Source organism: Aulonocara stuartgranti, assembly GCF_965226115.1.
Source record: "Aulonocara stuartgranti genome assembly, chromosome: 3".
NCBI classification, from domain to species: Eukaryota; Metazoa; Chordata; class Actinopteri; order Cichliformes; family Cichlidae; genus Aulonocara; species Aulonocara stuartgranti.
In genome coordinates, this window is record NC_138941.1 from 20,599,180 (window position 1) to 20,625,323 (window position 26,144).

A 26,144-nucleotide genomic window follows, 5' to 3' on the forward strand; every position below is an offset into this window, starting at 1 on the left:
ATGAGGAAGACACGAGGCGCAGCTGCTGCAGGGTGGGAGTGGGCTCGGCCGCAGTGTGAAGATAAAGCTCTCATTGATATTGCTGTCAGAGCTGCCAGTCATACTTCCCACGCTGTCTACATGCATGTTCTCACGCAACTGAAAAACAAATTTCAAACTGAACCTAAGCCAGTGCACAAGAGTGAGTACCCACGGTCACACTCCTTTTTTAATAAAAACTCATGACTTTAAGTAAACAATCTCAGATGTACGTGCCTCAGTGGAAACCTGGTAATATAACACACTACATATGTAGATGGTCCCAAACATAAAGAGCATTACTATAAATGACGTTCACTGTTTCTGGTTCACTGGCTCAGTGCAATCTAGTGAACATTTAAGACACCACACACAACAGTTTGTGTCAAATAAATCAAATGCAGAAAAATGGCAGAAACAAGAATCAAAGGACAGTCGATGTAACATTTTTTTCCTCAAAGATATTTTTATTGAAGCAACAACAAGAATGGATACACAGAATTGTTAAACAACAGACAAGTACGTTTCACAATGATTGAACTGAAATAACAGAATGCAGATTAATGACACACTCACATACCTTGTAATTGCTTTTATCAGTTTAGCCCCACTTAGCCCCATCCCTCAGTCCAGGTAGAAAAAAACCGTCGTAAATACAACAGGACAAAGCAGATATATAAGATGAAATAACTGAATCCAAGGAATTAGTCGACATTTAAAGGAAAAAATAAAGAACAAAACTAAAGAGGACGTGACAGACGTCCAATAGGAATAAAGAGAAAGCTTGATGTAAATATTAGCCTGTAGAAGGCAAACCAGTAGTGACCCTTGATGACTGCTTAGATATTGTTATTTCAATAATAATTAGTTTCTTTGTTTAATGCAGTTTGATGAAAAGTTCAAATACGGTGTAAAAGTAGTGAGCCTCGCCTCGTTTCTTTCCATTTTCCAAGGAGTCAAACTTTTCTTTCTTAATCTTTTTCCTTTGGCTGCTTTTTCTCTCACTCTTCAGTTTAGACCTTTCACCCGATAATTTCCTGAGGAATCTGGTTTGTTTACTTGGCCACATAACATTGACTAAGAATTCATTCAAGCCTCAAAAAGCTCCATACTCCAGGGATGAATCAGTTATTGAAACCGCAGCCTCCTTTGATGCGGTCTCACTTGTGTACAGCTGCAGCAGTGGAGACTGTCAGGAAACTGAACCAGGGAGTGGAAGTAGGGCTCTTGGCTCCTTCATAGTGAGAGCACTAAGCCACAGGCACAGATATGTGGATAACACCTGGGTCAAAATCAACATGCAAGACGTAAAAGTTCACATCAACTTTGTTCTTCTGCTGTTTTAAAAAAAGTAACAAAGTCGAAAAACTCCAGTTTTCACTGATTTCTTTGTCTTTTTTCATTTTCAGTATGTTTCTTATTCTTATTATTCCAACACATCTGCCTTCAACCTTTAGGAAGCACACAGTGTCTGATGTTTTATTTTAATTTCACTAAAACATTCTAATAAATAATTTCTAAAAATTGCTGTAACTGAAAGTGTGAAAGACTTCGGGGCTGGGCTGATGCTTCAAGATCCTAACGACGTCCCTGATGTGTGATCAGGCTGCTGCTGTTACCTCAGTGAACTGTTGTCTTCTTTGGAAATCACAAACTGACATAACTGCAACTTCACAATGCCGAACTTAGCAAAGTGTGAGGAAAAACCCCAGAACAAGACAGACGGATGTTTTCCTCGCAGCTGTTTGGAGATGATTAAAATATTCTGCAGCAGCTCCTTTTTCAGCGTCTGCCAACAGCTTCAAATATTTAGCAGCATGATATCAACTATTTAGATTGTCTGCAGTAGATACTACACCCTCAATACCCAAGAATCACCTTCAGCAACTGGAAACAGCTGTGAAAGCTTTGTCGACAGCTTACACTGTTACTAAAACTGGAAGATTTAATGGAAAGTTACCATATTGTGTTCATTTCAGTAACTGTGTACAAGTGGTGAGAAAAAAAAAATAGAAGACCCGCAAAAATCTGAGGTTGTCCAGTTACTTTGATTGCTTCATTGCACATTTTGCTGTCAGTGTTTGTGTCCAGTTGTTCCCTGAAGGGTCAGTGCACATCAGGATCTTTTTGATCGGAGATTATGTATCGGAATTTCAGGAGCAGGATCACGCCTCCAAACATGCTCCTTCCGGCTGTCATCTATATTGGTTCCCCCCAGTTCTGCAAACTGCTCGTTGTTGTTTACGTGCCCCACCCTCCCTCCTTGTTCTCAGTTCTTTAACTTCTTCACTCCTATTTAGTACACGGGGATCTGCCAGGCCCAGGAGCCAGTCCCCTTCGAGGCCTTCCCCAAACCACAGCTCAATTCATGTCCAAGCATCACCTTTACCCACAAAAACGCTGTCAAACCTAAAATGAGGACGTGGGCCCATGTGATGGACCAAGCAGTGAAAGAAACTTAGGCACAGGTTAAAGTCCAAAAAAAATTATTATTTTTTTTTTTATTTAACCCAAAAAACATAATTGGTTAAATCATGCAAAAAGAATCAAAATCTTGGGCCCATGAAAGAGGTCAAAATAACAGAACTCTACTCAAAGTTGACAACTCAAACAAACTGACCTAACTTAACGAGACAAAGGGGAAACTTAAATAGTGGCTGATCAGCCCACAAAAACAGGAGAAGGGGTAAAACACACAAAACCTAACTAAACCAAACATAATGAACTCCAATCCCCCCCACCCCACCCCCGGTCCCAAGTTATGGCATGAACCAATTTGTAGTCGTCCTTTAAAGCTCGCTCCGCCCTTTTCCACCTCTTGGCTCCTTAAACAAGGGACTGGAACAGCTGCAACTAAGGTAACTCAGAAAACAAAAAATTAATCATACATAACAGTGTAAACTAAAATGTGCGCACTTATTTTAGAATGCAGTGTTATGTGGATATGTGAATTAACTCTAAACCAAAACCAGTTATTTATTGTCCTGTCAATAAATTCCTATATTTAAAGAAAGACAAATGTGAATGCAATGTTACTTATAAGCCTCTACACTAACATGGTGGGTATTACCACTGTGTGGCTGTAAGTGCAGCCATCACAGCCCAGCTAGTGAAATTACTGAAAGAGAACGCTGATGATGGACTACTACACAGGAAACCACTAAGATCTCACAAAAAGAAAAAGAAGTACAACTCATCTTCTGTTTGCAACAATAACCACAGAGGTTCCTCAACACTTCTTAGTCAATGTTCTGTGCATATGTAACACAAACGTAAGTCTTAACTGCACATCACTGTGTCAAAGTCAGCGTTATTTTCAAAACCCATATGTACAGATCACATTTAACATTGCAGGAATCCCCCGGCAGCCTACGTCTATTGCAGCATAACTAAGGGAGGATTCAGGGTCACCTGGTCCAGCCCTAACTATATGTTTTAGCAAAAAGGAAAGTTTGAAGCCTAATCTTAAAAGTAGAGATAGTGTCTGTCTCCTGAATCCAAACTGGAAGCTGGTTCCACAGAAGAGGGGCCTGAAAACTGAAGGCTCTGCCTCCCATTCTACTTTTAAATACTCTAGGAACAACAAGTAGGCCTGCAGAGCGAGAGCGAAGTGCTCTAATAGGGTGATATGGTACTACAAGGTCATTAAGATAAGATGGGGCCTGATTTTAAGACCTTGTATGTGAGGAGCAGGATTTTGAATTCTGGATTTAACAGGAAGCCAATGAAGGGAAGCCAAAACAGGAGAAATATGCTCTCTCTTTCTAGTCCCTGTCAGCACTCTTGCTGCAGCATTTTGGATTAGCTGAAGGCTTTTCAGGGAGTTTTTTGGACATCCTGATAATAATGAATTACAGTCGTCCAGCCTGGAAGTAATAAATGCATGAACTAGAATATTTCTGATTTTAGAGATGTTGCACAAATGGAAGAAAGCAGTCCTAATATTAGTTTAATATGTGCGTTGAAGGACATATCTTGCAAAAATGACTCCTCACAGCTTTACTGGAGGCCAAGGTAATGCCAGCCAGAGTAAGAATCTGCTTAAATACCATATTTCTATGATTTTTGCTGCTCTGTGTTGGTACAGGGCATTGAAGATGATAACAGTGGGTGGATTATATTCTTAAACTTAGTTACAGCGCTTTCAGAAAGACATCTACTGTGATAAAGTCTACTCTCCACCGCTGTGTAATCAATTATTGTAAATGTAAATGTTATCAGGAAATGATCAGACAGGAGAGGGTTTTCAGGAAACACTGTTAAATGTTCAGTTTCTATGTGGTGGTGGGTGGGTTCTTTTACATGTTGAGAGAAGCCAATTGAGTCTAATAACAGATTAAATGCCATGTTGAGGCTGTCATTTTTAGCATCTACATGGATGTTAAAATCACCCACAATAATTATTTTATCTGAGCTCAGAACTAAATTAGATATAAAGTCTGAGAAATCAGAAACTGTGTGTAAGGCCCAGGTGGACGATAGATGATAACAAGTAAGACTGGTTTCTGAGTTTCACAGCTGGGGTGGACGAGGCTTAGTGTTTCTGAGTCTTTGGTTGATTGATAATTAAATATACTGACCACAGGAGTAGAGAAGTGCTCGTCTCATACAGAAAGGCTGAGAGAGAAAAACGAGTGTAGCGAGAGAGAGAGAGAGAGAGAGAGAGAGAGAGAGAGAGAGTAAAAGGACGTGTCAGAACAGCCGACAGCCACCGGACACTCCACTCCACCAAAGCGACAGTCCACTGTGAACACGGCGCGCGACTAAGGTGGGTCTTTTTCTGTTGTCTTCTCCAAACTCCAGATTATCACAGCTGACTGTCAGAGCCTCCGCTGCCCAGCCTGTGATAGCGGTGTCGTGCAGACACGCTGCCACTGACAAAAGCAACATTAGAAAACAGCAGAAGCTGTTTTGGGGAACAAATTAGTTTTTCAGCTTTCATATAAACCGCCGCAGTAAATGCTCAACATCACACGCGCCTGTTGTCTCGTTAAATATGTGAAAAATAATATTATTGCTGAAGTACCGGAATGTCGTGACTGAGTCAGTACAGCTGAAATTGTTTCGGTCAAGACAACTTACGCAAGTGTTTTACGCAAGAGTGTGTGCGAGATTGTATTATTTTAACACGCAGCAGCAACGGTAGTTCATTCTGAATCACGCCATACATCGTCTGCATGGGTTATGTAATAGGAAAAGTTACAGAATACAAAGTGCGGCATTCAATACAGAGGACAAAGAAAGCGTTGATTTTTCTGCTTGCACTCTTAGAGAATCTCTGAATGTTATCGCCTCACCTCAGCCTGGTCAGGTGGGAGGCTGTCCTCGTTTTAAAATCAGACACTCGATCTGTGTGTCAAAACATGTAAGTTGTGTTTTTCATCCAAAACCAAGAGAGTTGTGTTTGTGTTTTTCAAATACAAGATAGTTCAATGCAAGATAAACAGGTCAGGAGTGGTGAAGTATGGCTGTGGTGCTCATGGTCAGAGTCGGGTTTGTATTCAAGTTAATGATGCTAAGATTAATTTACAGAATTTAACCTTTATAGTGACTGTATACTGTTCAGTGTATGAACAGTATTCTGTCTGTACAGGGAATCAACCAAGATTTAATTGTGTATATGCACAGGAAGCAGTAAACCTACACTAATCATACTCTGTTTTCTGTGCAGATGTGGAGGCAAAGTACAAAAGAAACAAAAAGGTTCTCATTTAAAAAAACATTTATGTTGACAAGCAAAGGTTTGGTTAGTTTGCACAAAGATAGCTGATACAAACACTTTGTAGACTTTTACTACTGATTTATCACAGTATACTGCTGTCAGTGTCAGGAGTTGATTATAATGTTAGCAAATATTTCAAAAGCAGAGACGAGCGCAGCGCCTCGGTGTCAGAGATTTGAGGAGCTGGAGCTGGGAGGCGGTGTTACCTGACAGTGACACAGAAAAGCTGCGGTGAGGAAACGCTTGTGTCTGGATTCTAAATGAAGCTGCAGCGTGTTGTTGATTGCATTATCTGTAGATGCATATTGATAGTCAGAGGTGTAACACACACAGTTTGCTTGAAGTTGAGATGTTCAAACTTTTCCTTAAGGAAAAATAAATCACTCATCTCACAAGAGGCTCTTTACCAGTAACGTCTTTTTTATTATTGTAGGGTTTGTATGCAGCAACAGACTGAAGTGACTGTTGTTGGGATTTGATAAGATACAAAAAAAAATTAACTGTGTTGAAATATATACCACCAAAGGAAATGGTTACTTAATGCCTGTGTCTGTGTGCGGGCGTTCAGCTATCTTAATGAGGATCTTAGTGAGGGAATTTGTGAGGACCAGTTTGTGTGTCACAAAGATAGCTGGACAGGAACACACGCGTGCATGTGTGTGTGAAGATGAAATGTGCTACATTTGCACCATTGCGGTTTGAACATTTGGTTAGGGTTAATATTTAAATAATTAGAAAACATGTTCACTCCGTTTGAGCTGTAGAGTGCGTGATCTTTTTAAGAGTTTGGTTCCTCTTATATATTAATGCATCATATATCATTGCATGCAAAATCGCCAAAAATACCTGATTTCCTGGAGAAACTTGTGGACTTTGTATAAGATGCAAATGTGATCATATATAACATCCGAGAACACTGCTTATTAAAAAAACCCACACAAATCTACTACAGGGGCCTGTTCTTCGTACCGCGCTAAGTGAGTTAGCTGGATGAGATTGTTGACGATTTCGCGTGATCCTGGATCGTTCGGTTCCCCGAAGCCCATCCGGGACTTGCTGTCATAGCAACAGAGCCGTAAGCGTAAACCTGCTGGGGAGCAGGTTTACTTTATGTAAACAGGATTAGATCGCGGCCACGCAGGTATGCCCGCGTCATTCATACGAAAGCAACAGCGATATTCCACCACTGTTTCACCATAAATAAATAACATCAATGTAACTAAAGACAATGCAGCACCTGATCCATTTATTGATTTCACACAGGTCATTTCCTAAAAAAGGGAAATGTACTATTAACATTCTATTACATGTATTTGATTATTACAGATGTAATTCATATTTCAGAGTAGTAATTGTAAATTACTTCGTGTAATCAAGATGAGAGACCACGGCTATAAAAGCGAAGGTGGATTTGGGAAGCCTGTCGCAGCCATGTCCTGTCCGTATACGCGAGCAACCCATTGCGGAAGGTGCAAGATTGATAAGGAGAGTCCTCAGAATTCAGCGTATATTGCGGGATAGACAGGATCCTTTAGCTCAGCGCGACAGTGTGCTCATAGAGAGATATCGATATTCCCGTGAGGATATTATTTACTTAACCAACTTGTTGACGAGGGGGTGCAGGACCACCACCTGTCTTTTTGTGCTGTGCCCTTTTCTTGGTTGCTGTTATAAACAAACAGATTATTCCAGGGTCTCTTTCCAAGAGACTAAAAGCAATATAAGTGATAAATATTACCATTCTGTAGAATATTCTTATATTTCACTTTTACCTGTTCCCATGTTCTAGTGGGTCCTGTTGTGGCTCTAATGTGAAAGAGGATATAATATAACATATTATAATATAATGTAATATAATATTGGATAATATAGTGTAATATAATAAATCTACCCTACCGCCTACTGGTGTTGGCCAGAGGGGCCGATGGCGCGATATGGCAGCCTGGCTTCTGTCAGTCTGCCCCAGGGCAGCTGTGGCTACAACCGTAGCTGCCTCCACCAGTGTGTGAATGTGAGAGTGACTGAATAGTGGCATTGTAAAGCGCTTTGGGTGCCTTGAAAAGCGCTATATAAATCCACTCCATTATTATTGTTATTATTAAATTACTTACGAGTTTAATTTGTCAGCAACTTCCTGCCAGCCCTCTCTCCTTGCTTTTGCAGCCTTTGCAGTGTTCCCTTGCGTTTTAATTAAACTCTGAAACTCCTGAAATCCCTCACTCAAGAGTTCTTGCTCTGCTGCCGAAAAATACCGAGCCGAGCGCGCTCCGTCTACATTTTCGCCGACCAATCAGAGGGTTGCCGATCAATGTTTCCACTATCGATGCGTAGCCCCTTTTACGACACCCAGTGATCTCACATTACTGCGTCCAGCTGTACTAATCGTCAACAGCAGGTGTGTTCGGGGAACCGGATTAGCGCGCTCACGGTTAGCGCGATGGTTTGGTCTTGGATGTTTCATTTGATCTTGGATGTAGTAAGCGACGTACGAAGCACAGGGCCCAGCTCTACGATTATATCCACAGCTTGGATAAAAACATAGTCAGTCACCATGGTGACTCAATGCTTAGTACTGTTGCCTCTCAGCAAGTGTGAACCCAGGACACTCTTGCAAAAGAGTTTTGGTTTGGGTAATGCTACTTATTGCAAATGGACTGATTCTTGTATAGCGCTTTTCTACTCTCCCAGAGTACTCAAAGCACTCTATACAACACGCCACATTCACCCAGTCCACAAGCACTACCTCTATACTGAGTGCTTTCTAACTACACTCACACACATTCATACTCCAGTGGATGCATCAGAGAGCAACTTGGGGTTAGTATCTTGCCCAAGGATACTTGGCATGCAGACTGGAGGAGCCTGGGATCGAACCTCCAACCTTCCAGCTCTACCTCCTGAGCTACAGCCACCCCACAAATGACACATGCTAATGTTGGGTGATGAGGTCCCAACAGGAGCTGTCACAGAAATGGCAGCTGGGCTAAAGGATAAATACAAATAGCTGAAACATGCATGAAGCTTCTGTTTGTCTGCAGGCAGATTTAAAGCAAAGAATCAGAGACTCAGCTCTGCAGCTCCGACTTTCCAATTGTGACAAGAAAGCCTAAAACTTGAAGAGTCGAAAAAAGGGCTAAAAAACAAAAGCCTTGTGACTTTGAACTTAGACCTTCCTATTGCTACACCCTTCATTTTCCCTCTGAAGCACGGTGCTGTGACATCTTCCACTAACCATGGTGACGTCACTGAGCCAAGACAGCTGCAAGTTTGTTTTTCCTGTGTATTCAGGTGCACGCATGTTGCTAGCTGAACACTTATGTATGACTCATGTCTTCTTAGATGGAAGTCTACACTGTTACAGTAGCAACTGGTACTTCAGAGTATTCAGGCACCAACAACTACATTTATCTGACGCTTGTGGGGGAGAACGGGGAGAGCGAGCGCACTCAACTCGACAACCCTGGACTGGATTTCTGTCGAGGAGCAGTAAGTGTAGTTTGGGTTAGATCAGCTCAGGACATTTTAAGTAGTTTTTAGGACAACTTGACAGAATAACATGAACTAGCTTTTCAGCGTCAGTCTGAGATAGAAAGTACCTCATTTTTTTGTATTTCTCTTCCTCTATTCTTCCATCAGGTTGACCAGTACAAGGTGACGAGTCCTTCACCTTTAGGCTCGGTGCTACTGGTCCGACTAGAGAAACAAAGATACTGGGTGGAAGACAACTGGTTTTGTCAATATGTCACTGTAGAGCCTCCAGATGGAGGTAAAGTGCTGACTTTCCCTTGTTACCGATGGTTTGTAGGCGATGTCAAGATGGAGATACGAGAAGGAACAGGTAGGAAAGAGTCTCATTCCTTCATTGCCTTCAATGCCTACATGTGTAAAAGGCCTGAGGTCATTTGAGCAAAGATGCAAATTTCCCTTTAAAGCCATGCAGGTTCTATTTTAGTACAAGACTGATTCCTGTGTGGCATTTTATAAACCATGCATCAATCGCCCATTGACACACATGCATACTCCGATGGATGCATCTGAGAGTAACTTGGTTCAGTATGTTGTCCAAGGATAGTTTGGGCTGGAGCAGACAGGAGGAGCTGCAGAACAAACCAGCAGCAGATTAGTAGATGATACCGAACCCTAAGTTGCACCTGATAAATCCATCAGTGTGTGAATGTTAGGTTAAAAGTCCCAGTCAGTTTACCACATTAAGCAGTTGGTGGTGAGATTAAAAGGCTATCTAAGGCTACTCGTCCACCCATGCATGAGCACACTGGGGATGTGTAGCTGTTGCTGTACTACCTTCGAGTCCAGGGGTGTCCAACTCCAGGCCTCGAGGGCCGGTGTCCTGCAGGTTTTAGATCTCACCCTGGGTCAACACACCTGAATCAAATGATTACTTCATTATCAGGCCTCTGGAGAACTTCAAGACATGTTGAGGAGGTCATTTAGCCTTTAAATCAGCTGTGTTGGATCAAGGACACATCTACAACCTGCAGGACACCGGCCCTCGAGGCCTGGAGTCCGACACCTGTGCTCTAAACCCAAGCTAGAACCTGCCCCTATGCTCAGCAAAAACTACAGAGCAGCAGCTGCTGTAATAATGATGACCAGTGATTCAGGTTTTTAGCTGGAGCACATCATCTTTGTTGACAAGTTGCCATCACCGCCTAAGAAATGTGCAGCTGAGACATAAATATAGACACAGTATCAGATAATATAATCAAGATAAGACCACAAGGTGTAAATGAGGCCTGTGTCTTTCATGCAAAAACGGTGAAACACTGGGCTGCTGTGCCTGCTTTCCATTTGCATCATATTTGTTTACAGGTTCCGCTTAGACTTTTGTTATGTAAGTGTCAGACCATACAAGAAGATATATTTCCGGTGTTACATATAAGCAGAACTCCTTCAGTTATCTCATGTGTGACCCTTTTTCTTAGTGCTTGATTTCATCGGTATCGCTGCCCTACTCTATAATGTGATGGTATAACTTCCAAGTGTCTGCTGTTGTACTTCCCTGTCTCTCCTGTAGCAAAGACGCTGACAGGTGACTCTGCACTGCAGCTGCTGGAACACAGGAGAACAGAGCTGCAGGAGCGACAGAAGACTTACAGGTAGGGACTCACATTTATGGTGTATGAAACCCTTTAAACTGTACAAACTACAAGCCACATTTGACCAAATACATTCTGTAACAACACAGATTTGAAGCATTGAATATTTTTGTGTTAGATGGGTAACGTGGGCTCCAGGGATTCCCAGATGTGTTGATGCTGAAACAGAAGCAGACTTACCCCAAGACGCCCGCTTTGACAACGAGAAGCGGAGTGACTTTGAACATTCATTACATTACGCGTAGGTGGTACACACACACTCTATGATTCAACACATTTGTAACAAATTTGATTTTAAAACAACAAACGCCTCATTTCCTCTCCTCAGTTTGCTGGAGTTATCTCTGAAGAAACTGACCATCTGGTTTGGGAAATCCTGGGATGACCTTGAAGATTTCAAACGTATCTTCTGGAAGTTGAAAAGTCCCATAGCGGGTGAGTAAAAAAGCATAGCATAAAACAGCTTTAATAGTAGTTTCATGCAAATTCAAAATGCTACCTAAAAAATGATCTTTTAAAAGTGGTAATCACCACGGTGGCATCAGTAGGCAGCTGGATCAGATCTCCTGAGGGATCACGCTGATGTTCCTTGGCAGCAGATCCAAAAGAGTCTCTCTTGTGTTTAAACAAAAAACAGGAAAGAGAAAAAAATCCAAGTGGACCAATCACACCTTCACAGATAAACCAGCTGACCAATTTGCTTTAACGAGGTGGTTTGTCTGATTGGTTAACAGTTAAGCCACATCTTCTGACCTTTTAATCTGTAGTGGTTCAGTCCAGAATCTATTTGGACCAATTAGCCATTACCGCCTTGTTAAATGTGAAATGGTCAGCTGGTTTATCTGTGAAGGTGTGACTGGTTTCCTGTTGCCCACTTTTATTTAAACACAAACTGTTTGACGTTCCCTTACCTGATGAAGGCCACAAGCCGTCACTTGATAAAGTTGTTCCCTGATACTTAGTGTTGCTGGAGTCTCCACGTCATCAGATCTTTGTCTTCTCCATGCACCTTGGGAGTGGGTGAAGTTGTGCCAGAGAAGTTTGTTGCTATCAACTTTCCCATCGTTACCAGTTCTGCCACTTTCACCTCCCTCTTTAGATTATTGCAGACAGTGAGGGCAGCCTATTTAAAAGCCTTTTCTCCTTGTTCTATTCTGACTTTCTAATTGTTGTAAAATTTGAAGATGGTCCATAAAAGCATGTGGGTAATATTCACTTCAGATCAAGCACATTATCTCTCTCTGAACTTGATCTCTGCGGCGGTACTTTCTGTTCCAAAGGCCTTTGAACAGCGACAGACACCTGATGCTCTGTGTGTCTGTGTGTATACAACAGAGTATTGTATGAAGCACTGGAAGGAGGACTGGTTCTTTGGCTACCAGTGTCTAAATGGTTCCAACCCCAGGATGATCCAGAGGTGCAAAAAGCTGCCGGAGAACCTCCCTGTTACCGCAGATATGGTGCAGCGCTCTATGGCTGGCAGGACCAACTTGAACAAAGAACTGAAGGTTGAGAAAAAGCACTACTTTGGTTTTTACAATAAAATAAAAGGAACGGCACAAATGTAGACGCTGTTATTGTCTCACTGCTGGTGTTTATTTCATGGTCTCTGTTGCATGCTTGCCATCATATCTTAAATTTCCTTTACACTCTTGTCCAGGCAGGAAACATATACTTGTTAGACTATGCCATCATGGATGGGATTCCCAGTAACACAATCAAGGGACACCCTCAGTACATCGCTGCTCCTATCTGTCTCCTGTATCAACACCCAGATGAAGGACTTATACCTATTGCTATACAGGTATGTTGTTTACATGCTTACACAGAAGCACAGGGACAAATTTCATTAACTGGTACTTTATCAGCAGCACAGTGGGGTGATTAGCACTGCTGACCCACCACAAAAAGGTCCTGAGCTTGACTTTGTACTTGACTTCCTGTTATAACTCTCAAGCACCTTACAGCAGATAATGAGTAAGCTCACTAAATTAGCCTATCCCAGCTGTCTTAGGGCGAGAGGCGGGGTACACCCTGACAGGTCTGTGTGATATCAGGCTGTTGTGGTGCTTTGAACATGTATTTTTGGGGGTAAAAAAATAATGTTGGGTCTATTTGTTCTCCCCATGCTTGTGGCCTTGTGATAAAAATAATAAAACACACTATATATAATAATATACAGCAGAGTCTTATTATAAGCTGGGAGCATGCTTGTGCTGTAAGGTGTCTGGTTGTGTAGTAACCAGTGGATATGTACTTTTATATATAATATACTACAACATATATATTTATAACGGCATGTCTAGTCTATTTCTTATGTGCCTTTGAGACCTGGGGGTAGAACTGGTTATGACCTGTTTATATTTGGGAGCAGGTAGAAAGTCCTCTCTTCCTCGCCGGCTCCATGTCTGTCATTACGTCACACACCGGTTTGCTCTGTCGCACAAAATCACCGCCAATGATTCAGTTCTTTCTAAACGACAGAATCAGGTATTGAAGCAGCGACGGTGAAGCTTCGGTCATGTGACTCTGAAGCCATGTGTTGGCTATACAAGCTAAGCAACAGCCCGTTCTACCTCTTGGGCCACAGCTCAATAGTCTCTTTCACCTTCTCAGCTTGAACAGACTCCAGGCCGGGACACGCCCATATTCCTGCCCAGCGATCCCCCTCTGGCCTGGCTGCTGGCTAAGATGTGGGTGCGTCACTCTGAGTTCCAGGTATTCCAGCTCCTGTCTCACCTACTTAGGACTCACCTGGTGGTAGAAGTGTTTTGTGTGGCCACTTTGAGACAGCTGCCTGCTGTACACCCCATTTACAAGGTAAATATTAATATAAGTCGTATTATTCAGCACTTTCACTGTTGGTCATAGTTGTTATCTGATATGAATTGGTTTAAAAGCAAAGAGATGAAGCCTTCATTTGTAATTTCCTTTCTGCAACATAAATCCAGTAGAATCTAAATTTCCAACAATAATCAAAATGTTCTCTTTTTTGCTGATGCAGCTTCTGGCCCCTCATCTACGCTACACTCTAGAGATCAACTGTAGGGGGCGCACTCAGCTCATCTCTGCAAATGGCATCTTCAAACGAGTATGCCACAGCACGCTTGGCTTTAGTATTACTGAGCTCTTCAATATTCAGATCTAATATTCCTGAAATGTTGTGTAGGTTGTGTCTACAGGTGGTGATGGCCTGTTAATTTTGGCCCAGAGGGAGTACAAGGTGTTGACCTACCGCTCCATTCAGCCGCTGTATGATTTCTGTGACAGAGGAGTGTCTCAGCTCCCCAACTATTTCTACAAAGACCACAGTCTGATGCTGTGGGAGGCCATACACAGGTACAATAGCAAGCTTGTGGTGTGCTAGCTTGCTGCAACCACTGGGTGTGATTTATTCGGCGGTGCAGTGGGTAGAACTGGTGGCTTAGAGAGTACGCATTTTGTCCTTGTTCCTGCGTAGTTCTACAAGGTACCGATGATCTGTGGAACCAGCACCTGAGTGCAGGAAGTGTGGATCAACTCTGTGTTTAAAAAGTCCACTCTCTGATCCTATGAGGATTACCCAGGAGGCGGTGCAGAGCTCGGATAGAGCTGATGGCCAGTTCTAACTGCCTCTATTCTCCAGATGTCTGCACTGCTTACTCTGATTCAAAACTGGCCCAGCCTTGCAGGCCTGCGGTGGCAGCTCTAGATCAGTGCTCTTGGATTACGACTGGGTTTAATTCAGTGGTTTGGAAAACTAAGCCCCCAGTCTGTTACTTTAAAAGGCTGGCGTAACCTGTACGAGCTGTTTCTAATCTATTAGTACTCAGCTTTTTACCTTTACTGCTTCACTGGAAAACAGTGGAATTCCTTGGAAGTCCGAATTCTCTTAAATTTATAATCTAACACGGCAAAAATGAGCAGAGAAAAAACCAAATTGTAAGTCCATAGTTCAGGCAGCAGTTGATCCCTCTGGCACCTTTGCTGGAATATCCAACTGGGAATTCTTAGATCCAATCTTCTGAACTGCTTATCTCACAGAAGACAAAGGGAAGAGCCTATCATCTCTTCTGCATAAAACTTACATGACACCAGGTCCTCATCTCTCCCCAACATCACAACAACGGTTTTAACAATGGCTTTATATTGTAAGTATAAGAAAACAGAGAAAACCAAACAATCATATGACCTATGAGGACACAGTTTGGTGACAGTGGGGAAAACTCCCTTTCAACAGGAAGAAACCTCCAGCAGAAGCAAATCAATAATTAAATACAAAGAGGTGTATAAACACGTAACATATACACCTGAGATGAGCTCTGACATCACAGTGACATCCAATCATAACTGATGACATTTAATCACCTGATGCCTAGCCATGCCTTCTCATCCTGTAAACTTCAACACGATTTAAAACATAGTTTAAACCCTAAAATCACTTCATCACAATGTTGTACTTTCATGTTTCATGTTTCATTGATCTAATGCTGTGTGTGTGTGTGTGTGTGTGTGTGTGTGTGTGTGTGTGTGTGTGTGTGTGTGTGTGTGTGTCCCAGTGATCAGGGGAAATCAAAGATAATACCAGCAAAAACTACTAAAGCCTGATATTTTTACATGTTTTGAGTATCAGTCTGAATGTCCATACTATTTATTTTAAACAGTGTATTCTTATAAATAACTAGAAAGTTTTTACCTTTGCTCCAGTTTTGTCTCCAGTATGGTAAACCTGTACTACCAGTCAGACCATGATGTGCAAGAAGACCTGGAGCTTCAGGCCTGGATCAGAGACATCACGGAGGAAGGCTTCACAGAGCTCCCCAACTTTGGTCAGTTATTAATGTAATCACCTGGACATGTATAGTAAGTTATTCATTTATTGATTGCTTAAAATGTCATTAGGTGTGAAGGTAAGTTTTTCTCGAGATACTACGCTCTCACGGCTGGTCTAAAAGATTTATTACATTTTTCATAAAGTGTTAAAATGTTTAAAGACAAAAGTAGATTTAAACAATAAAAAGTTCATCATAAGTTCTCCAAGGAGCATATGGGAGCAGGATGCAACCCATAACAGCAAAGCTCGGTGGTTAGAGGATCTGAGGGCAGACCACAGCAACCTCTCTGAACAGGATCCAGTAACCACCAGTGGAAGACATCCAAGAAAGTCTCCAGTATGAAGAGCTGGACTGCACCCGCCTACTGGCTGAAGAAGCTGACTGCACTCCATGAGGGCCTGGCAGCACAAATGAACCAGCTGTTGATGAGAGACATCTGGAGTGTCTAACCGAAGGCCTGACAGCCCAGATATATCTACATAGATCTATCTAATCTCGATATCTAATATACATCTATATCATATAGAAATATATTATATATAGATATTATCTTTATTTATATAATATATATAGAGAGATAAAGATAGTATCCATATATGTTATATATAGATAATATGACGATGTGACACAAGACCTGAGAGATGCATCTGGCCCTTCAGTTGATCCATCTACTGCTCTAAACTGGTCTCAGTGGAAGAGACGCCATGCAATACATGTTTGCACATGACAGTAAACCATTGGACCTGTAAGGTGCACAGCTCTGCTAAACCAGACAGACTATCATGAGAAAATGTTGTTACTACTCAGCGACGAAAATACTTATGAGCTCCTGAAACGAGACCCAGGAAGAGGCTACAGGAAGAAGCTGATAGACTGTCTGAAGCAGTTAGAACAGGACAGAGCTATTGAGCGGACCTCATACCACAGGATGTACCCAGGGGAGTCTACACCAAGGCTGTATGGTTTACTGACGATACATAAACAGGGTGCACCTTTATGACCGATTGTCTGCACGATCAACTCAGTCAGCTCGAGTTTCTGGCTTCGATCCTCAACCCGCTGGTGGGCAGCTCTGAACACCACATCCAGAACACCCTGGATTGTGTTGAGAAGGTGAGAGATTGCAGCCATTCCCCAGCTCTCTGTGAATGGTATTCATGGCATTGATCAGTGATCTTTGATCAATGGTCATGAGAATCTGCATAATTATGATAAAGGAACTGACCTCCCAGCTCATTGTTCCTTCAGTGGGCTGGTTTCAGTCATTATGCAAATGTGCTGTTTATAAGGTTGAAACCTGCAGTCAGCTGAGACTGAAGGAGTCACCTGGTGATGACGACACGTTTCTCCCACTGAAGACGTCCAGATGAACAGAATCAACTTTTGGACATTGGACCTGTTCCCCATTCTCCTACCAAAATATAAGTAAATGAGGGGCGTTCAAGACTTCGCACAGCACCATTTGTATTAACTGTTGTTGACGAGTGTTGATGGCTAACAATCAGTCTGGATCTGGTCTCAAACTCTCTTTCACTTGATCATTTATCTGTAACTATATGCAGTTAAGTTCAAAACATGAATGTACTGCAATGTAGAATTCACAAGTTGGTTTGTTAATTGAATTTAAAAACAAATGACCAGGTGAAATTTAACTCACATATATTTGCACAAGATTATAAAAACAAAGCGATTGCCAGAACGAGGCAGCAATTGTGTCACATCCTTCCTTTCATAGTTTCAGACTACAGACACATCTCCTCCAGTTAGCAGAAGTTCTCGGCAGGATATCCTGTAAGTGTGTATCCTGTGTATCCACTTAATGGTTCATGTGTTCCAGGTTTGCCCAGTAAACTCAGCAGCAGAGAGGAACTCTGCACACTGCTGGCAGTGGCTATCTTCACAAGCACAGCCCAGCATGCTGCAACTAACAACGGACAGGTGCTGAACACACACACAAGACAGTCGACACTGTTACACAAGATGCACTGAGGTGCAGAAACTGACACTGTTGGTTTGTTGGGGCGACTTATTTAAGAAAAGATGATACCACAGGGGTACAGCAAACGTTTCTCTACTCTGATTCCTTTTAGTTTGACTGGTGTGCCTGGGTTCCCAACACCCCCTGCACCATGAGACAACCGCCACCAACAGACAAAGATGCTGTTACCATGGATATGATTATGGCCACGCTTCCCGATGTCAGCCAGTCCTGTGTACAGATGGCCATCACATGGCATCTGGGACGAGCACAGCCAGATGCAGTGAGTCCAAGTTGCTCACCATACTGTGTCCCATACAGTTTATAAGTGATATATACACGTAATATACACGTAATATACAGCGATAACGGCGATAGATCGGTTAAAAATATGAATATTCAAAAGTTTTACACAGAAATAAAAATGTCAGCAATATTTGTTAAATAACTAATATAAATAGATGCAATAACACTAATGTCACTGTATCTACTGATACGTGTATATCATGGTTACTCAAGCCATCTGTTCTTTGCTAATGGTTTATGTTTATAAACATAATGCAAATATTTGACACTCATATACGTTTTCGTTAACTGCAGGAATTTCAAAGACAACATGTCACCTCAGTTCGTCTTAAATAAAGAAAATGGCATTTCTATTGCATGGGTTGATTTTTTTTACCTTGCAGCACCACAGAATATTTATTTTTACTTATTCTTTGGGGATTTTCTTGCCTTTCATTAAGATGGAGGAGACAGCGAGACATGCAGGGAAGCATTAAGTCTTGCAACACGTATAAATGATATTTTGTAATGAAAAATGGAATTGATCCTTTTTCCTCAGCTACTTGCGGTTCACATTGTTTCTGTCTTTTCTGCTCAGATTCCTTTGGGCCGATACACAGAGGACCACTTCACCGAGGCCAAAGCCCTGGAGGTGATCGACAGGTTCAGGATGGAGTTGAAGGAGATCGAGAAACACATTCTGACTGAGAATGAAGGACTGGAGCTGCAGTACCTTTTTCTCCTGCCCAGTCGCATAGAAAACAGCATCACCATATAGAAATACTCCCAGACTGCTGAGTGAATCTTTGCAGTGCAGGGACTCCAGCGACACTCAAAGAAGGGAACAACTTTATTGACTGACCGGCGTGTTTCGGCGTGTGGCCTTCATCAGGGTCATAGTAACACATAGAAGTGTGCTTAAATAAAAGGCAGGAAATTAACCAATCACATCTTCACAGATAAACCAGCTGACATATAACAGGTTGGTATTGGTTAACTGGTTAGGTCACGCACAAGTAAATACTGGACTAGATCATTATCTTAAATCTTAAACTTTGGAAATTTGTCCTTGTGTTATATGAGGTTGTTTTCTGTTCTTTAAATATGAACCAAAAATGAATCAAAACAATAGACGATGCAGGAGATGATCAGGAGGGAAAAACGTTTCTTTACACAGACTATAAAAATATTTTGTAAATGGAGCGGTTCTATTGTAGCACTTTTCTACTCTCCCACAGCAGCCAGTGCTTTATACAGCACACACGTTCAAATGAGCACTTTTTTATGCTTAAGTGCTTTCTATCTAATATTAACTCGCTCGTACTCTGATGGATGCATCTTGGGTTCGTATCTTGCCCAAGCATATTTCAAACCACCAACCCTCCGATCAGCCGATGCCTCGCTCCACCTCCAGCCGCAGGATTTCCTGGAAGCTCTTTATTTGCATCTCAACCACTAACAGTTGGGACTGATGTGTCATGTGCAGAGTGGGCGAGCAAGTGAAATGAAGTGTCTGACATGTCAGTTCCCAGCTGCTTGAGATCTGGTGACTGGTCAGATTAGAGATAAACCTGCATGAGTCATGTTTGGAGAGATGAGTCATTGTTTGTGTTCACATTAATTATATGAGTTTATTACTGTGGCACAGATATTTCCTTCTGTAAGATAAGATAAGATAAGATAAGATAGAACTTTATTAATCCCTCGGGTGGGTTCCTCTGGGAAATTCTGTAGTAGGGTAAGTTAAGTTTACCTCCATTTAATCAATCCTGGGTAATCAGTAAGTAGTACTTTTGACAGAATAACTTCAATGTTTTAACTTTTTTACTTAAAACATATAAATGTATTATGAAGCTTAAAGCAAGACATCCTGATATATCCATGTGCTTACAATGTTGGGAAATAAACAAATGAAGCTACAGCCTTTGTGTGTACTTTGTGGCTTCAGTACAACTGTAAGATTACTGCATGACTCATCAGGTAACAGTAAAGAGTGGGTCACTGTGACGCTCACCACAGGAAGAACACAGTGGATACAGTAAGTCTGCTTACAGCAGACAGCTGGACGTCCTCCAGGGAACCAAAGGTAAACGTAGGATTTAAAAGGCGCTTTCAGACAAACTACGCTGAGAGAAATGATTTAATTTCATTATCAACATTCCCAACACAGTCACATGGTCACTGATAAGGATTACAAACATACTCTCTGATTTAAGAAGTACACCAAAGTGTTTTACAGCTTTTATTTCAATCTGACTAGTGTAACCAAACAGTTATAACACAGTAATCAGAGGTAGAACTAGTTTAATCTTAGAATTAACACGTCAAATTACTTTTTGTTCTCAAAGTGTCCGACCTCGTCCCCTTTGACAAGGTCCCTGAAATCCTGAGACAGAAGAAAAAACAGGTGAGAATCAACACAGCTGCTGTCAGTGGGCTGCGGGGAGGTTATCCTTCCACCAGGTGGCGCTACTGCACGAGATACTCCTGAAGAACAACACCGAGGAGCAGAAATGAGAAACTGTAGCAAATACAATAAACCATCAGTTTATAAATTAAACAAGAAAGCAAACTATAGTTAATCCTCCTCTTTGACCTTAAATAAACCTCCTATTTGTTTAATTGACATAATACATTCAATAACGTTTAAAACCAGAGAAAGACCATAAACTCATCATGACTCATATCTCTGTGATCAAGGTTGTTTTACTTCTTCAAATGAATTTTGAACTAGTTGTCTTCCATCATCTCCATAAAATCAGAGGACGTACAGCTGGTTACAGATGGTTGAGCTGTTTGGACACAGTAGAAAAGAAAGGTGCAGAAGAAGAATAACTGATAAAGTGAACCTCATGACTGTTGCAAAGAGGACATGCAGGGCTGCAGGAGAAGAACAGACAAACTATGCCTCCATACTCGTCTGCTTATCCAGAGCCAGGTCACGAATGTAGCATCCTAAGCAGAGAAGCTTTGACCTCCCTCTCCCCAGCCACCTCCTCCAGCTTACCCAGGGGAATAAGGATGACTGCGATCCCCAACACACACCCTCTGGACCCCCTTCTTAAAGATGGGAACCAACACCTCGGTCTCTTAATCGATAAGTACCACCCCTGATCTCCATGCAGCATTGCAAAGGTGCGCCAACCAAGACAGGCCTCCAGCATTCAGAGGCTTCATGAACTCGGCCGACCTCATCCTTTGAAGTTTAACTTGCCTGAGTGATGTCACCCCCCCAGTGATGTCACACTCGTCCAAAGACTCTGCATCCTCTATGGAAGGCGTGTCAGCGGGATAAAGAGGTTCTTTCAGTATTTCTCAACTGAAGTCAGCAATTCCCCCTCTGCAGTGTATACTGTGTGGGTAGATCAATGCTTCCCCGTCCTGAGTCATCCGGCAGTTTACCAGAATCACGTCAAGGATGCCCAAAAGTCTTTTTCCATGGGATTGTTTTTTAAAGCTGATGTCTGGGACAGTTACATGGGAAGCATTTATGGATTTTTCATGGACTGACCCATCTCAATCTCCAGTACTACCTCAAAAGAAACTAACTGGATCAAATTGTTCAACTGAACAATGTTGTTTGGCTAAGAGCAAACAGCTTAACAAGATGGAGCCTCTTGTAATCGAGATCCTGTGATTCTCCCAAAATAAATTCAAGTGCATTGCAAGGTAAAAAGTCAGAAGCATTAACTCACCTTCTTCTTATTGAGCTTCATCTGGCAGCAGGAGAACAGTCCACACACTACATACATAGCAGCTGCGATGAAGCAGTTGTAGCCCACCTTCTGGTACACGTCATAGGCCCTGTGAGGTGGATCTAAACTGAGAAAATAGAAACATTGCAAAAGAAAAGTTACACATCTCATGAATGATTCAGTCACTGCAGATACACAGCAGAATGAACAAGTACTGAACACATCACGCATGTTCTATGTAAATATATTTCTAAAGGTGCTATTGAACTACAACACATCCCATTCATACATGCAAAGAAATCAAACCACAGATGTCTTTAAATTATGTGTTATAATGAGAAATGACAAAGAGAAAAGCATATTTAATACTTCGTACAAGGACAGTTTCTAGATGCCTCTTGTATGCAGAAACTAGTCACGTGCATTACTCAGGTGGGATTTTGGTCCATTTTTTCATACAAACAGTCTTGAAATCCTGAAGGTTCCCCTTCTATGAACTCTGACCTTTAGTTATTTCCATACGTTTTCAGTAGGATTCAGGTCAGGTGACTGACTGAGCTAATCTAGCAGCTTCTTCTTTCTCTGAAATCAAATGAGACTTTCCTTGGCTGTGTTTGGGATCCATTGTCTGGTAGATGGCAACAAAGTTTGTGAGTCTAAGGAGCTTGGAAAGAAAAGCGTCTGGACTTCTTTAAGTTGCTTGAAGACGTTTCACCTCTCATCCGAGAAGCTTCTTCAGTTCGAAGGTCACATGGTGGAGAGTCTCAGATTTAAGCTCTGTGGGTGTATCCCCCACAAAGAGGGACAAAAGGACCACCTGATGATCCTCTACCTAATCACATGAGCCAGGGTTTCGGGTGAGCTCACTGTGAAACCTGGCCCCACCCTATCATGTGATTTCCTGAGGTCAGATGGCCCAGGGTGTGAGTGGGCATTTGGCGTCTGGGAAGTATCTCAAAACTGGACTATAGATGGCAGACAGTTGGTGTCGTAAGCCCCGCCTCTGTTCAAAGATGGCCGCTCACAGTGGACATAGATGGCTTCTTTTACTCCTCTTTCAAACCATCTGTCCTCTCTGTCCAAAATGTGAACACTGGCATCCTCAATGCCATTGTTCCCACTTTGGAAGCAACTTGAAGAAGTCCAGACGCTTTTCTTTTCAAGCTCCTTAGACTACGATGACCTGGATGACCGAGAACCTTCACAGACAAAGTTTCTGAGTATTTCTTCTTCAATATTTTGTCTCTGTACATTGTTCGTTCCCTCAGTTTATGAAGTATGTGGAAATGTGTATGTGGGAGCACCTCGTGGCCGGTTTATGGTGGAATGATTTTCTTTCCACATTATTTACTCCAGTGCTCACTGGAATTTACAGTAGTTTAGAAATTCTGTAACCAAGGGCATCAACTGGAAGAAGCAACTAGAGACTGAAGAGGTACAACACAAACACTATGGCAAAGGGGAGCCAGGACATCAAGTTGGGGATACCGTTGTCATTCCCACCCACCAAGCCCCAAGAACAACTTGCGTATTAAAGGCGTTGAGGGCAAGTACAGCTGAAAGAGAGGCTCAGTGGGGAACCCGGACTCTCCAAGACTCTGTGAAGGTTCTCAGTCATCCAGTCCACTACAGGAAGACAACACCTGCCTGTGAGGGTGACGCCTCCGTACCAGATGTGCTGAACAACTTCTACGCACGGTTTGACTCTCAGGACGTGATGATGAGGAAGACTACTCCCCTCACAACGACCAGGCTCTGTGTCTGATGTGAAGTACTGATGTGCACCGTTGTGTCTGCATCATTCTGTTCTGTCTGGTGTTGCACAATTTGGTGGTTTTTTTGCCAGTTTTGCACACTTGCACTTTATGTAGTTCTGTGTTGATTGTTTGTCAAAGTGAGTTGAGGCAACTGTTTTTGTGATTTGGCGCTATCGAATAAAAACTGAGCTCAACTGAGCTGTGCCTGTAAGGGCTTATTAAACACAGGACAAAAACACAGGACGGTCGTTTAGCCCAAGATTTGCTACCCCTCCCCCAAAAGGTTGATTCTGTTCATCTGGATGTTTTCTCTTAAAACGAGCGTTTATACGGTTGGAAACCTGCAGTCAGCTGATAATGAGGAAGTCACTCTGCTACTCTTTGAGTCCAAACTTCCTGTTTTTCATTCTGGACCAGATTGAACCATTTTACTATTTATATTCCTTTTAAAATGTCCATGTTTAGCTCATTAGCAGCTAAGTGGAGGCCAAACGCTGCATCGTGTTCAAAAACAGGATCTCTTTCCCGTCTGCTGGACAGATTTGGTGACCTGTGGTTTATTGCTGAGGCAGATTTCAACTTTCAAGGAAGAATCGTGTTTCTACAAAAGACACAGCAATATCAAATAACATCATTAACCTTTTCTTCATTTACATTTTATGAGGGAAAGAGCGTTTTTCTGCTGTCTGTTTTCATTCCTTCTATTTAAGGCAGAAAATTGAAGCATAATTGGTGACTGTCTCTGCAGGAGCAGGATACCTGCAGCTGACAGGATACTAACCCTAAACAGAATGACCAACATGCAGTGCATCAGTCCAGCTCAAACAGACCAGTATTGAGCCAGAGTGCAGCTGCATAGGCAGAGATCTGGAGTGATGTGTTATAGCACAAGACTTACTCTTTAAATGTGTCTTCATCTGTCAAAGGCACATCTTCAATCAGTACTGCTGAATTTGTTGTAAAGAAGATGCCCAGCAAGGCCTGAGACAGAGAGGGGTATATTAGTCAAGCAGTGGCTCAGAGTAACTTGTAATGTGGTCCCAAATGGAATGAACATAACAGCAGGGTACAGCTCTTTATGATCCAGATATGTTTTTGACACAAATGCAATGCTTCCTAAACATTCACACAAAACAGGGCTATTTAATACGCTATTGGATTAAACAGAGTCTTTCTTTACTCTTTAACTGGAGCTTCCTAAGCTGCCCTCTACTAACACTGGGAGGGAGATTCAGAAAAGTCAAACCATAGATCTGCTGTTATAGTTGCTGGTACAACAGGGTGTTTGCCTGACACTGTCTCTGCACCTTCACAGAAACAGCATACATGTCATGCACATCACGTTTTACGTTTAAAAGGGTCAGTCTGGACTCAAAATCTAACTTTATTTCAACCCACGTGGCTCATACACAAGTGTATGTAAGAGTTAAGGCTCCGTTTTCAGACACATTTAAATATATAATGTTAAGAAACTGGAATCACGTGACTGAGTGAACAGTAACTTCGTAACAAGAATTTAAGTGGCGCATAACGACGCAGCAAAGCAAAATCTCCACACTTACCAACATGACAACTCCCCACATGCTCAACACGATCCCACATGCGGCGAGTTTAGGTCCACAGATGAGGCCACGCATGATTCCACTCTGGTGCTCTTACTAGTCCACACAGAGAGCGTCAAACTAATCTCAGACTACGGTAGCTTCTTCGGTCACGTGACTATGACCGAACAGGTTCCGGGATGTTGAAAGTTAGAAATAGAAACAAACCGATCGAGTGAAGTGTTTTATATTAGTGTGCGGTGCGATACATTTGCTCCTAACTTACTGTAATAAAAGCCTGACACGTCCGTCACGTACAAACCAACACAAACCTCTAGTTACAAGTTTTCTGTAACAATCCGGTAAACGAAATCACGTGACCGCAATGTTCTCAGTCATGTGACCTTCCCTCTCCGCGCGCAGATACCTTTGGAAATACAGTAATTTCCTGATTTCACAACAACATGAACGCACGCCTGTCTACTTTATTCTCTGCGCTTATTTTGTGTGATAGACTTTGAAACGCTCTGCTTTGCAGTAAACGCGTAGTGTATCACTAGAAAGTAAGCACTCATTTAACGCGGTGTCTTCTTGTGCACATGGCAGGCAAGTGATTTGAATGATAATGTATATTTAGAAAAACCACTGTAATGTATCTATGTGTGCCTTTGTAGTGGTACAGTATGGTTATGTATAGGTTTCCACCAGCCTGCACTGTGCAGTGTGTGTGAGATAGATACACCATAACAGTACCTGATGATAAGCTGGATTTAGACCAAATTTATTATAGCTTAAGTACAATTAAACAACAAACTGATGACTAATACAACCTACAGCATATAAATGGAGATGGAGTGTTTAAGGAAAAAGATTCGCAGCATGAAACATTAATCTGGATCAGAACTAAGTAAACTATGCAGCAACCCTACATTTCTTTACTCGTGTGGCTCTTTTTTAAAGAGTTGTGCATAAATAAGCACGTTTCTGTTTTTCAATCTTCCCTTCATTGTGTGAACATATATTTTTGGTAAACAGACTTATGTACTGCTTTTCTAACTCTATCTGCTTTTTTCTATTTCTGTTTTACCAGGTTCATTCACCCATTCACAGACAAGCACTTTCTTCTATACACTGGCACACACACTCTCACGGATGTATCGTGACAACCCGACAGACACTTGGACATGCAGACCGAAGCAGCCAGAGATCAAATGATC

The 26,144-nt window shown here is 42.1% G+C and overlaps 2 protein-coding genes across 4 annotated transcripts; one reads left to right on the forward strand and one right to left on the reverse strand.

The window, feature by feature from the left end:
• The first annotated feature begins 4,565 nt into the window (after positions 1-4,565).
• On the forward strand, positions 4,566-19,855 carry alox12 (arachidonate 12-lipoxygenase). Of its 3 annotated transcripts, none has more exons than XM_082524325.1 (15): positions 4,568-4,786; positions 9,080-9,226; positions 9,377-9,578; positions 10,776-10,857; positions 10,976-11,098; positions 11,186-11,292; positions 12,193-12,365; positions 12,518-12,661; positions 13,474-13,677; positions 13,862-13,948; positions 14,027-14,196; positions 15,544-15,665; positions 17,509-17,609; positions 17,762-17,932; positions 18,533-19,855. In XM_082524325.1, exons 2-15 carry the CDS (start codon positions 9,080-9,082, stop codon positions 18,710-18,712), a joined length of 2,013 nt encoding a protein of 670 aa, XP_082380451.1. In that variant the 5' UTR covers positions 4,568-4,786; the 3' UTR covers positions 18,713-19,855. The 3 variants fall into 3 exon arrangements, with proteins under 3 accessions (XP_082380453.1, XP_082380451.1, XP_082380452.1); XM_082524326.1 differs by lacking the exon at positions 4,568-4,786 and adding an exon at positions 5,194-5,383; XM_082524327.1 differs by lacking the exon at positions 9,080-9,226 and having other exon boundaries at positions 4,566-4,786.
• Positions 19,856-20,056: 201 nt separating this feature from the next.
• On the reverse strand, positions 20,057-25,312 carry LOC309701328 (ribonuclease kappa-A-like). The gene is made up of 4 exons (XM_082525446.1): positions 24,949-25,312; positions 24,285-24,367; positions 21,630-21,756; positions 20,057-20,421 (listed from the first exon to the last, which is right to left on the reverse strand). The coding sequence occupies exons 1-4, from the start codon at positions 25,021-25,023 to the stop codon at positions 20,404-20,406; spliced, it is 303 nt and encodes a 100-aa protein (XP_082381572.1). The 5' UTR covers positions 25,024-25,312; the 3' UTR covers positions 20,057-20,403.
• Between the last annotated feature and the right edge of the window lie 832 nt (positions 25,313-26,144).

Excerpts from the sequence above, each read along its gene's own strand:
- alox12 (XM_082524325.1), top strand. The coding sequence starts at position 9,080 with ATGGAAGTCTACACTGTTACAGTAGCAACTGGTACTTCAGAGTATTCA. Across the intron at positions 13,678-13,861 it reads CTGTACACCCCATTTACAAG|CTTCTGGCCCCTCATCTACG; the intron begins GTAAATATTAAT and ends TTGCTGATGCAG. Across the intron at positions 15,666-17,508 it reads CACAGAGCTCCCCAACTTTG|GTTTGCCCAGTAAACTCAGC; the intron begins GTCAGTTATTAA and ends CATGTGTTCCAG.
- LOC309701328 (XM_082525446.1), bottom strand. The coding sequence starts at position 25,023 with ATGCGTGGCCTCATCTGTGGACCTAAACTCGCCGCATGTGGGATCGTG. Across the intron at positions 24,368-24,948 it reads TGTGGGGAGTTGTCATGTTG|GCCTTGCTGGGCATCTTCTT; the intron begins GTAAGTGTGGAG and ends TCTCTGTCTCAG. Across the intron at positions 21,757-24,284 it reads GATGAAGACACATTTAAAGA|TTTAGATCCACCTCACAGGG; the intron begins GTAAGTCTTGTG and ends CTATTTTCTCAG.